Source organism: Sparus aurata, chromosome 7 (genome assembly GCF_900880675.1).
Source record: "Sparus aurata chromosome 7, fSpaAur1.1, whole genome shotgun sequence".
Classification (NCBI taxonomy): Eukaryota; Metazoa; Chordata; class Actinopteri; order Spariformes; family Sparidae; genus Sparus; species Sparus aurata.
In genome coordinates this window covers 7991416-8004904 of record NC_044193.1, presented here as the reverse complement: position 1 = coordinate 8004904, position 13489 = coordinate 7991416, and the positions used below count along the sequence as shown (strand labels likewise).

Sequence of the window (13489 nt, the reverse complement as noted above, 5' to 3'; positions counted from 1 at the left end):
GACTTCAGGCTGCCGACAGGAAACATTTCAGTTACACTCTCAGCTTGTCCAGGCTCTCCTGGAGGTATTGATCCTGTCACACCTGCGTGCCTAACACTAAAACCAGAACATTACCAGTCCATTATCAGCTTCAGATATTTCTGTTGAGGAGAAAACACGACTGATAAAATCCTATAAAGTGTTTTATTCACAACCTGCAGGTTTAGCCCACATGAAAGGAGAAGCTCACCTAAAAATAAAAAATGTAGTCATTGCTTACTCAACCTTCTTCATAGTCCACAAAACATTTCTGGAGCTTGAGCCCGAGTTGCAACATTGTCCTCAACAACTGAAGTAGATGGGGACTTCTTTTAAAATGTAAAAAAACATAAAACACATAAAATGCCACAGCTCGACCATCGTAATTCACGTCTCCAGGAGCCCCAAGATCCCAAATCTATTTGAACAGACATTTTCACCCTCATTGTGCCGTAGAGCCTGTGTACCCACTTCAGACAGAGAAAGCACCATTTCAGCAATAAAAAAGAGGGTAAATAACAGCTTTTCAAATCAATCTGGGATCTCGGGGCTTCAAGAGACTAGGAGAGTGTCGGCTGAGCTTCGTGGAGGCGCTTCAGGTTATAAATCAAGTCCCCGTCTACTTCTGTTGTTTAGGAAAATGCTGCAGCACGGTTTATCTGTGAAGCTCCAGAAATGGTTTGTGGGCGACAAAACTTTGGGTGAACTTGTCCTTTAAGAAATTAGCTTGATTCATATTTTATTATCTCTAAAACAGCGATTAAAAAAACATTAGCACAGATTTAAAACCACTTTCGATAAAGGAAAACACAAGACCAAAGTTAATGAAAATGTACTAAAATTTAATCATTCATAAAAGCTGGAAAATCATCTGTGACAGCAATATTAGAGTTGGTTTAGTACAATATATTTTCAGCCTCAAGACACAAATCAGAACACACCATTTTCCCCATCAGTCTATAAAATACTAATTTCCTTAGCTTTATTATGCAAAAAATGGAAGTAGAATATATTATGGGAAATATGGAAGGCTTGCAGCTTTCAATATAAAACAAAGTCACTTAGGAAAGATGTTATCTCGTCAATACACATCCTTGTAAGTAGGAGCGAGTAACTTATGGACAATGATGCATCTTTGTTGACACCGTTAGTGCAGAAATGTATGAGAAGGCCAACATTTCACATGTTTTCTTTTGCAAACGTTTTGTAACAATATGCCAAAGATTGATGTTACTTTTAATAAAAACACATTTTTAGTTCCCATATATGGATTTAAACCCACGGTCTCTTCTTTAAACCGATATTTCCAAAAGAAAGACACCTTGGAGAAGAAAAAAACATCTTAAAATGAGACAAAAACAGTTGTCATCGGGCTGACAATACAAAAAAAAAAGTGGATTTCTTTGCCATTAAAAAGCAGAGAAGAAGATCTTGAGAGTATGTGCCGTCTCCTGCCATTTTGCGAGTGGTGAAGTATCTCTGTCTGCCTTTTTCAAAATGCTCTGGAGAGGACTTGGAATGCTGGCACGATCCACTGGGAAACAGTTAATCATTACAAGTTTCTGCAAGAAGGAAGACACTAATGTAAGTACATCAAACGCTGTGACGAACATGAGCTGTTTGAAGAGGAAGAGAAGCTTTAGTTCAGAGCAGAGGACTCAAAACTCAGAACACTCATTACAGCCACTGGGCAGGTTTGTTCTGTCACTTCAACATCTGCTGGAGGAACTCTCAAGTGTTTATTTTACAATCAATAATCCAGATTTCCCTTCTCTCCTCTGTCAAACAGCTCTACATGTTTAGTAAAGTAATGCCTCTGAGGAAACACCAGCTCTTCAACTTGTAGTCATCATTTATTCATTTACCTTGCTAATATTGTACTCTCACGATAATAAGTGCATAAAACAACGACTAAGAATTTTCACCCTTTTGAGATCTGCAATCTGCCTTCGCTAGTATTTTTGCTTGTTGTGATAATTCTTCAAATGATTCATATCCCTGAAAACCTGCGCAACCAAAGATGTAAACTTGTGCAAGTCAAAAAGCAATCAAATACATGATCAAGATATTGAAATTATGTCATAAATTAATCAAATTGTGCTACATAAAAACACAAAACATACTGATCCACATGACTTGTATGTACAAACATGAACAAAATATTTTTTAACACTCCACAACTTATTTGAACTGTGTACATATTATAGTTTTTGAGATATGATGATGTTTAACAGACTACAAAGGCATTTTGATAGTTTCATCTGCAATAGAAACACGATATTCCCCCTAGTGCCTACGATGGTATTATTTGCTTATTGTGATGTTATTTCTTGGAGTATCTTCTTCTCAATATCTCCACAACAACAACAGAATAGACTTTTAATCAAAACCACAAAATCTACTAAGCTCAGAACTACTCTCTCTCTCTCTCTCAATCTCTCTGACAGCTGTCAACCTGCTTCTGTGTTCGCCTCGCGCCAACACGTGTTATCTCTGCATTTTGCAACTAATATCACATAGTTTAACAAATTCATCCCGTTCACACAACATAATATGGCAGAAGAAAGTCTTAGCGAGTGAATGAATGCTTTCATGGATCTTCCGCAGCAGGGGGCCGACGGCAGGAGGTCCGTTTTCATTGGGTTAATAACTGTATTACAGAAGTTCAATATTAAGATTCACATTTAAGTTGTTCTATCATGTGTATGAATTAAATAACCAAGTCTGTTTAAATTAAAATTAATTGATGTAGACTTATACACAAACCTAGAAGATTAAGAGGAACCAACACATTTCAAACTGGTTATTCTGTCTCCTGTTATAAATTACACATCTAGTTATTTATTTTATGCACATTCAGGCACATTTAATGCAAAGTCTTTCTATCAAGTTGAGACAATGTTAAAAAACAAGTAACTAGATGTGTGATATAACACAGAAGATAGAATCATCAGTTTATAATGCATTACTTGTATGATACTTGAATAATAAATACTTGAAAAACACATGATGTTTATGTAGAAGTCGGCTTTCATTTAATTTAAATCAGACCAAGTTATTTAATTTATTCATATCGACTCAACAAGATAGAAAAAACTTTGCATTGAATGTGACACTTTACTTTGAAGCATACATAGAAAATGTACATTTAATTCAAATACTTTAATTCACTGTTTTAGGGGAGTTATTCTTATGATTGTAATCATGAGTTTAATGAGAGGAGCGGAGGAGAGATATCAGTCACTGTTTGAGACTTAAATGCCACAAAGGAGCTCCATTTCTAGCTCTCTATCAAGTCTTTTGACTCTTTTTTTTTGGTGCAGCCGACGCAATTTCTACTTCCTTCAAATCCTGATTTCAACGTCAATTACCATGGCAACAGCAGAAGCTTGGAAGCCCTGCAGTTTTTATGATCCAGTTAAGCAGTCCTGCTCGAAAATTAAATGATTACTCCAAAATTAAAGTCAGGGGAAAAATATACAAATACACTCAAGATGTAAGGGACCCTTGGAAACTGTCTCCTGGGTGAGTAGTTTGAGTCTCCTGCTCTGTTCTGGGACTTTATCCAAGTGAAATAAAAACAGCTATTAAAAAACTTCAATTCACTTAACATGAGGCAGAACAAACCATCAGCTGCTACAGTGGAGCATTATCACATCCTCTCAGGTCATAACGGCACTTACAGCACAAAAGGTTTGAGACGATCGATGTTTAAGAGTAAACAACCAGCAACATACAGCAGTATTTTTTACCATTTTATCCACTTAATATAAAATCACACACTTTAAAAGATACGTTGACTTTTCCTGGATTAAAACAGTTGCCCATGTGAATATTGAAACGGCTTCTGCTTGCATGACACATAACCCGCCCAACTTTATCACAGCCAAACGTATATCAGCCAAATGTGTTGTTGCATTGATGGAAGAGCACAGCTCAGATTCACCGCAGTTTTAACTGACTTGGTGGGGGGCTGCAGTCGGACCTCTAATATGCATGGATCAGAGGGATGTCATGCTAATACACAGAACTAAAAAAGGTGAGGTTATTCAAACATTAGACATTAAACTCCACAACTTTTTCAAGTGCTCTGGCAGGATAATCTGACACTGGCACAGTACTCTGGATTTAGCCGTAAAATAGTGAAGTGTAACGTAGGAAAAAGCATTTCACACTTTATTTTGGGGCAAAGTCAACAAACTTTATAAGCAGTTTTCATCAGATTTGACTGCCAAATTATATACATGCAGTTTTTCCATCCCTGTAGCCATTTAAAGTGAAATACTGGCTCTCTCCCCATTCATTTAGAGAGAGGCCTGGTCTCACCAGCCTGACCGCCCGGAGGAGTTTCCAAGATGGCTCCTGATCAGCAAAGACATGCCTAAGGTTGGAGATATATTTACTTTTGATACACATGATCGCGTAGAGAGCCGGCTGCATCGTGAACGCCTTGTTCACATGCTAGCCTATATACCACACGTGTTACTGGAGGATAACATTAGATGGCACACGTTAGCTTGTTGTCCCATTGTTATCCCTGCTGCTGCTGACATGTTTACTGACTCTTGACCCTGTCACATCCCCTTACTGGCCCTACACTGCTCCTTTCATGTGCTTATTGCAACTCGCAGACACGTTATTTTCGGGCACAACAGACGCTCCAAACGGACGCAGGATGAACGAGCAAGCCCTCATGCGTACCCGAACGTGTTGTTAAGTCAAGCGTATCTTGGACTAAAAGGACTTTGGTTACACATCGGGGGATTTTTGTACTAAAAAGACTGTAACCTTGAAAGATCCCATGAGGCTGTGGATTTTGTCCCCACATCGCTTACACTGAAAATGCATTAAGAAGGGCCAGTAATGAAACAAGAGGAATAATTACAGTAAATCGAACTGGTAATACTGACATCAAAGGTGCATTATTATAATGTTCCAAGGCAATGTTGTTTAATTAAAAAAGTCTGTTGGACATTGTAGCCGCTGTGATGGATTACATCTCTCAAATAAGCTTCAAGTCTCAAAAAATCCATAAAGCTACAGAGGCATACAAAACACAGTGGGATGCTCTGGGGAACAGTGGCTGGTAATGTAAAGTCTACATTATCGTTGCAGTGGATTATTTGTAGAAAATGGGCCAGAACATGTAGTTAGGCCGGTATATGGAAGCACAGTTCCAAAGCTCAAACAGCAGGGGGAGCCACAACATTCATGACCGTTCAAGACGTGACACAATTACATAAAATGTTATGAGCCATCTTTTGAAAAAGGTGAAGCGTTAATATTTTCAGATTTAGGTTTTGTAAAATAGGTTGACACTGAAGAATGGATCCAGGTGCATATGAAAACAGAAGGTGGTATGACTGATGGCACCACAAGGCAAAAGCGAGCTAAAGAGGACATTCATTCATTCATTCAACCCTTCGTTCCCAGAAGATTTATCTTAAACCTACAGAGACGCTTTATGATATTGACATTGTTTCAAGGTCATCGGTGATGCTTTCATCATCCATTTACTGGGTTTATTCAGTTGCTGCAACTCAATACATGCTCGCTTTAATAATTACTGCGATAAACCAAAGCTCAGTGAGCAGCAGGAGCCCTGCACAAGCCTGGAATACATTTTGTCTAAACACCCACTCACCTGGCCTGGAGCTACTGTGGGAGGGCATTTTAGAGCAGTGTGCAACTTGACTTCTTTTTTGTCTTCTTCTTTTCCATCGGCGTTTTTCTGTTGATCTGTCGCACCAGATCATAGAAAATCTACAACAGAGGAAGTTAAACAGTCTAAATATTTTTGCTTCAGCGAGGAATGCAGAACTAATACTTTATATTTCTGTGAAAAAGTCACTGATGAGATTTCTCAGAAACGGAGGTAGAGAACATTGTGGGAAATACGGAGGATTGCAGCTCTCAATATAGAACAAAGTCGCTGAGGAAACGCCATGAAGATACAACAAACAGCTGATTAACAGATATCTTCATAAACACAAAAGTAATCTGCAAATATTTTGATTACTGAATAATTGTTTCTGGTTTTCCTGGTCTTAAATGAAAGTAAACTGAATATGATTCAAGATTTGTCAACCTTGTCTTAAAATAACTGATGGTGTGTAATTTTCTGGCATTATAGACTAAACAATTATTATAAATCAGTGGTTCTTAAATGTTTTCCCATCAAGGATCCCTAAACTGACTGAGATTAGACCGTGGACGCCCATCTGATAAGATTTTTGCTGTTAGATGAGTCACTTTTTACCAACACCAACTGTTCTGTATCATCATATCACTGATCACACCTTCGTACTTATAATATACTCTGCCACCTTACTATTTGTATTATGGTTTGTTCTCATGTATTTGCAGTGTATATGTTATGTATACCAGCTATAAACTAATCTTTGAACGGTCTAAGAGGGAATTTCTCTGCACACTGTGTTGTATTCTGTGTGTGTGACAAATAAAGAACCATCAACCTTGAGATAACTTACAACAGAGGGTATATAAAAAAACATTGAACCCAAACAGTCATACATTCTGTTACTGTATTACTTATGGATGGAGTTATAGTGAAAATGATTCCTCTTTTTGCTGTATGTGGTACTTACCTCATTAACATTGATCTTTGATTTAGCTGAAGTCTCTAAAAAGGCACAGTTGTTCCACTGACGGGCGAGGTTCTGTCCCTGCTCCTTGCCAACAACACGCTCGTCCTCCAGGTCACATTTGTTTCCCACCAGGATCATTGGAACCTGATTAATTGACAGATATGTCAAATAAGTTGCTGATATTACAAAGCACCATCTTGTGTTATCATCACATGGTACCGGTTTATGATCTTATATACAGTAGATGCACATGTTTGACAGCAATACAAGTTAAGCAAAGTGAGACCTTAACCAAGAAACGCACACCAAGAAGGCAAACTGCTATGAATTAATAAAGCGCACGCTCAGCATGGTGTATATCATTTATCTTAATTAAGAGACGACAAGACTGAGAGTGGCAGATAGCATCCAAGTAGAGCTGTGACATTTCCACCCTGTCACTAAGTTCCTGCCCCCCCCCCTTTGCTCTGCCCTCTCTCCCACAGAGGCGACTTTAATGAGGGAGTGATGAGCCAGAGAGGAGACACGGGCAGATTATACAGAGAGACACCAAAAGGTTATCACAGGGGAGAAACTCCAGACTGAGGAGAAGAACAAGAGCGGGTGATATAGAAAAAAATTATGTTGCAACAATGAGAAAAAATCTTTAAATATCGAGATATACAATATGATTAACTAACATATTTTTGCTGATGTATCTCTTCACCCATCTGAACATTTCTCTTCTTGTGACCACATTAGCTGCTGGACTTGTGTCTATTTTTAGGTGGGATATGCCATAGGAGGGGTGGAATGCAACACTGAAATATGTCAAAATGCAGGACTGCCGAGCACAAATCAGCAATAAAGATTTAACATTAGCTAGGTAGCTAGTAAGCTATCGAGAAATCAGCAAGCCAACAGCAATTGTTTTATGGTTGTCATAAAGAAAAGGTCCATATTACATTGTATTCCAAGGGTATTCTCATAACCCTCGGATTGAAAAACCTTTGTTTGGAGGGCCATGCAGCCCGGGTAACCCTACAAGGAGAAGGGTAGGGCTAAGTGTGCCTAAAAGAGTGAATGAAAAAAGACACTTTAACACTCACATCCTCAGTGTCCTTTACTCGCAGGATCTGTTCCCGGAGGTCCTGAAGGTCATTAAATGTTGACTGTGCTGTAATGGAGTACACCAAAGCAAAACCTTGGCCATTCTTCATGTACAGGTCCCTCATAGCTGTGAACTGTTCCTATAGAAACAATAATAGAGGGTAGAGGCCATCAGCAGCCTGTTTGCAGTTATCTTGTAAGACCAGTCCATGTGATACTCTGACTTCACTTACTGTTCCAGCCGTGTCAAGGATTTCAAGCATACACTGCTGCCCATCGACCTCGACTTGCTGTCAGAGAAATCAAACAGGTTAACATTTTTATACAAAAAGGGAGTTTTTCTAAAGTTGCTCTGACAGAGCTCTGGAGGTCAAATGAAAAGTGTTTCTGAGCTCACCTTTCTGTAGGAGTCTTCTATTGTGGGATCATACTTCTCCACGAAAATGCCTTGCACAAATTGGACTGTCTGAAATCGACAAATAAAGCAAAGGAAAACATCAAGACAAAATATCATGACTCACATAAAACTGGTACACTCCAATTGTCAATCACCATGTAGATTTCTTTGCGTGCATTACCTCATTCAAGCCTTTATTAATTAATTAAAAATACACTTTTTATTAATTCAAATATTATGATCCATCATCAACATTTATCTCCGACTAGACATCAGTTTAATTTCTTAACAGGATTGTTTGTATACTTGAAGCTCATGAGTCCAGTTTATTTGTGCCTCACACTCCTTATTTTATTAATTTGTGGACTTGAAATATTACATTCCCAAATATTTTTCTGCAGAATAAAGCTGTGGACCAAAATGTCACCACAGAATTTGACATAACACTAACAAACAGACTCCGTTTTCTGTGTTACTGAGTTCGACCCCGTGGCAGCTGTCACTCACCAGTGCTGACTTTCCCACGCCTCCTGATCCCAGCACCACTAGCTTGTACTCGCGCATGGTGGGCAACTTCACTGGACAGCACAAGGGTCTGTGAAAGGAGGGCGAGAGAATGAGAAAGTAGGACAGAGGAGCTTTGTGTGATTTTCAGCTACAGAAAAAAAATCTACAGAGCAAGCGAATCTAAACGAGCTTTAACTATATCCACATTAACGTGCATCAAGGACAATATCATTACTCTTGATTCATTATGATGCTGTAGTGGAGCACTCTGCTTGTTGATGTCAGACTTTAATTAACTGTAATGTTTTCTTTGTTGTTGTTGTCTTTGTCTGACAGTTACCACAGACACAAAGGGAATTTAACAGATGACCTGAAACAAAATCTCATTCATGCTACGTTCATAATTCAATTACATTAATGTTTAATTTGAATCTTACGGTAAAATCCCCTTAACAGTGCTTTTGTATCTTTGTTTCTCCCAATGTGTAGTAACTGAAGTAGTATATCTATTGACTGTCAGTGTGAACACCCTGTCAGTACAGTTTCACTGCTGACATCAGCAGATTAAAATGTCCTTCCTCTGCCAAAAAATGAGCTCTCTTTCCCACCCGCTACCATGGGACTTCAGCTGTCATGACAATTGGGGCGTCGCCGTAAAAATATTTATTACTTTTAAAAATCAAGAGGAGGTAAAAGAAACCATGGACGGGCTCCTTAACCCCCACAATTCAGACCAAATCTGCTCGCTCACTGTTTGCGTTAGAATCAAGAAATAATTAAGTTCCCTTGTTGTGAAAACTTGCTAAATCTCAGCCATAAGATACGGTGTGGAGCCATGGACTCAGAAAAGTGCAATGGATTCTGAACATGACACTGTAGTCATTAGGTGAAAGTTTCAGTGCCAGAAATAACTTAATCTTATTATAATACAAATGAGAAAGGTCAAGGAGAGTGACCCATCATCAGCTCCATCAGCCTGACACAGTTTAGCTAAGTGACCTAGAAAAGCAGTGAGAGGAACTGACACAGGCATGAAAATAATTAGGATGAACCAAGAAATTTTCCTTACAACAATCTCTGATAACTTTGCTGATAATTATTATAATAAAAATGCATCATTGTGCAATTGCGAAAGACATGTTTGTTTTGCACGTGGTGTCCTTTTCCAGTCCATTGTTATTGGGTTTATTTTGTTTGTTTCCAAGGTGCATACAGCCGCCTACTGTGTCCTTGTTTGTAAACGCCCTGCTTGCTAAGTCAAAGAAAACAATCTGGCTTCATATTCAAAATTATATTCATCAGCTAGAATTCACAGAAAATAAATGGCAGATGATACAGATTTCACAATATCAGGCTGTTACCACTAAAGTGGGGATGTGAAACTGGAGAATTTAAATCTTGAGGTGCATCTGAATATCAGATAAACCGAGATTTAAAAAGCAAGTTTAGAAATAATGATTGGAAGCACATAAATATATATCATAAAGCATCTTAGCCAATGATCACTTAATGAAACTATTTACAAAAACAAAAGAGGCACATGCAGTGAAAAGTGCTTCCGAGGAGCTGTGTTTTAAATGCTATTCTGAAATGCAAATGTGAACTTCATTTGATGTACAAATGTCAAAGAGGGGGTGAGGCACGCTAAAATCTCATTCAAGATCCTCTTTGAATCTAGTAATCATACTAGGTCTGTCGGACATTTGTTAAATGTTGCAACAAACAATACACAAACCACTCTGTCACACTCGAATGCCATTTGCAATTCTAAGTACGACGTATGAAGCACCACCAGAAACCCACAGTGTGAGACAGGCACACGAGGCACGCTACAAAGAGCCATTGTAATGACCCTCCTCTACTCAAGTACACCATACAAACAGAAAATGGAGATCAGAGGGTGCATGCACGACCACTGCACTGAAATCGTTACCAGGGCGAGGGGCTGCACCTAAGGTTGACACCAACATGTGCCGGATGCATTTGTTAGCCCTAAAATGTATGTAAAGGCACACCACCCACTGTTTAAAATGTAAATTAGTGTGGGTGTCTCAAAACCTGCATCAAAGCTCTGACATCAGATAAGCAACCTAAGCCTTCCTCTGATTAGATATGAGCCCAGTCTCAAACATTTCAAGTATCGAGCACTTGAGCTGACAACCTTCACCAATCCCACTCATGATGTTTTTACTGGCTGTTCCTGCTTGTCGTGAGGCTGAAATGCTCACAGCTAATAAATACTTCATTTCAAATTTATGATCTAGACAAAAATGTCAACATTTAGCCAAATTGAAAAAAAAAAATCTGCGCAGTGAAACAAACAAACACTCAACCTACTGTGTACACGGCTGCTGCAGATGGCAACTCCCTCTACATCTGGGGAGGGGGGGGCCGGCAGATCCTCAGGTACACTGATGTCAGCGGGCAGGTGCCGAGGGTCGGGTAGGAGCCAGAAAGCAAGACTACAACGAATTGTTCAGACAGGAAATGGCCCTACATGAAACCAAATATTTAAGTGTTTACATTCAGATTAGCACCGCATTACCAATCTAGATGTGGCTAGAGTCATTTGATACAAAACAAAAAGCAGGTAAATAAGAAAATGTGAGAAGATCACTGCATAAAACAGGGAATGGCTTTGCAGTGTGCACACAAACACGGCATGTTGATGTTGCTTTTGAGGGATGTGGCCAATTTGAATGCTGAGTGAGTGAACTTTATGGTGTCAGGAGATGAGCTGTCACATGTTACACAACAAACAAAACAACATATTCCCTAACAACACCTGTTGCTGATAAACACACAAACGGCAAATGGAAGATCATGTTTGACAGAAACATTCTTAACATTTCTTCTAAATTATTGCCAACTGTGCCACTTTAACTGCTTTTCATTTCATGATACAGACAATCTTGTCTCGTGTGTTGGTTCCAGATGGTGGCAAATGGATTTTAAACTTGACTGAACACAAACAAACTTCAGCACGACGACATTTAATACAACTTTTTTGTTTGTTTGTCGTATTTATGTTGGGCTTCATTAGTTAAACGGGTCGTGCTATGTTCGCATGTGATCCACTGAATTAAAATGAAGTTTTCGTGACAACTTGAAGCGTACTTGGTTTCGAAAGGAAGGGTGTGGCTATTAGTTTCCCAATGCAATAGACTGTGACTGTTGACCGTGTAAAGAGATTACTTTACCATTAATGGGTCAACTTGACGAAACTGCGAATCTACCGTTATGATAGAGAAGTCGTCGCTGATACCAAAAAGTAGCTTGATTAGTTACGACGAAGCTCAACAAAACTCAAATGTTAGCATTCCGCTAGCAACATTTCGTGCTAGCTAGCGTTCCTGGGTGTTAGCCTGGAAACGACATGGCGAGCTGTGGAGCACAAACACTGTGTTAACTTCCAATGGCTTGATAGATACACAAAAAAAGTTGAGCTCACAGTGTAACGACAGTTCATGTCTGGTAATCATTAAACTCCATCCGAAGTTGTTTAACGGTTAACATAACTGTTTAGCTAACACTGGTGGCTAATAAGTTAGTTAGCCAGTTAGCATTATGCTGAACTCTTATATGCCGTTTTGTATTTCATTTAACGTTTTAGCTTTCAGACGCTAACTAGTTCCCGCAAGCTTGTTGATAAACTACTAAATATCTGAACTCGAACGAGATACAGTCGGACATATAAGGACTTAAAGCACAAACAATGTTTATATCGTGAACTCGTTAGTTAGTCATTAGCTGACGTTAGCTTCTCAACCCAGTCATATAGGTTAGCTTGCAAGCTAAGCTATTTTGTCTCACAAGAATTATTTCGCTACAGTTGAGCCAGAAGTAATTTTAGTGTCTCACCGGAGACCAACAAGTGTTTAGGGACAGTTAGGTCAACTAATGAAGCCACACGCTGGATAATTAGCTATTAATTTCCTAATTTTAAACAGGGGCAAAGCTTCACAAGGCACTTACCGTGCTCCGCTATGTGTGCGCTAAATCACACTGGGTGAATGTACGGAAGGGTCGGGACGGCCGCTGATGATTGGACCAGGATCAGCCAATCACAGCTGTCCAGGTTAAGTTACAGTTTAAACCTCTTCAGTTCAAACATGCTGTTTGTTTCTCTGCTGGGAGTGTTTTCACTGCAGCTATCATCACTTTCCTCTGCTGTTTACAACCCCTCCAGGAAGAATACAGCATCTTTTACAGCTTTACTGTCTCATTTAAAAGATGAATTAAGCGAGACACATTATAGTGACTGCTGACAGGAAATGAGGAGCATGTTTCTTTTATAGAGCTGTGAAATCACCTGCAGGTACAGTAACCACAGTGTTCAATGTGACAGGTAGAGCCCAATGTAACCTGATTTATATAGATACAAAGGCCTACAGCACTTCTTAAACAATAGTTATAAAGCTTTACATGGTTGAACCTTGATAAAAAAAAAAGATATATATTAGTAATAACAAGCCTGCAATGATGCAAATGAAATCAGACAATTAGAATTATATAAAAAATAACATGGATTAAAATGCCCTTCCTGATTTCAGGGAATGAAAAATACAGAAATTTATATATCATTCAATATACACAAAAATTTTGCAATGATAACCTAAATGTGGTTTTCAAACACTTACAAATGGCAGGATAGTTTACATGTTAATTATTAACTCTGTTGTGTAAAATGACATCGGTGCACTGAGACAGCGTCACCGGAGATTCAATAATAACTCCAATAAGCATCTTTTAATGCATTACAATCTTTTTCAATGTCCCATTTTGTAAGAAAAGTTACATTTTTGAGTCTCATTCCCAACTTGTTAAATACTGACACTGTAGGACGGGTCGACCGCCATCCCAAAGCATC

General features: G+C 38.9%; 1 protein-coding gene across 1 annotated transcript; it reads right to left on the bottom strand.

Moving 5' to 3' along the window:
- Nucleotides 1-839: 839 nt before the first annotated feature.
- rap1aa (RAP1A, member of RAS oncogene family a) lies at nt 840-12702 on the bottom strand. Its single transcript, XM_030424047.1, has 9 exons — nt 12595-12702; nt 10957-11112; nt 8620-8707; nt 8113-8181; nt 7949-8005; nt 7715-7855; nt 6627-6770; nt 5663-5781; nt 840-1580 (listed from the first exon to the last, which is right to left on the bottom strand). The coding sequence occupies exons 3-8, from the start codon at nt 8674-8676 to the stop codon at nt 5692-5694; spliced, it is 558 nt and encodes a 185-aa protein (XP_030279907.1). The 5' UTR covers nt 8677-8707; nt 10957-11112; nt 12595-12702; the 3' UTR covers nt 840-1580; nt 5663-5691.
- Nucleotides 12703-13489: the final 787 nt, after the last annotated feature.

Excerpts from the sequence above, each read along its gene's own strand:
- rap1aa (XM_030424047.1), bottom strand. The coding sequence starts at position 8,676 with ATGCGCGAGTACAAGCTAGTGGTGCTGGGATCAGGAGGCGTGGGAAAG. Across the intron at positions 8,006-8,112 it reads TAGAAGACTCCTACAGAAAG|CAAGTCGAGGTCGATGGGCA; the intron begins GTGAGCTCAGAA and ends TTTCTCTGACAG. Across the intron at positions 6,771-7,714 it reads GAGTAAAGGACACTGAGGAT|GTTCCAATGATCCTGGTGGG; the intron begins GTGAGTGTTAAA and ends TCAATTAATCAG.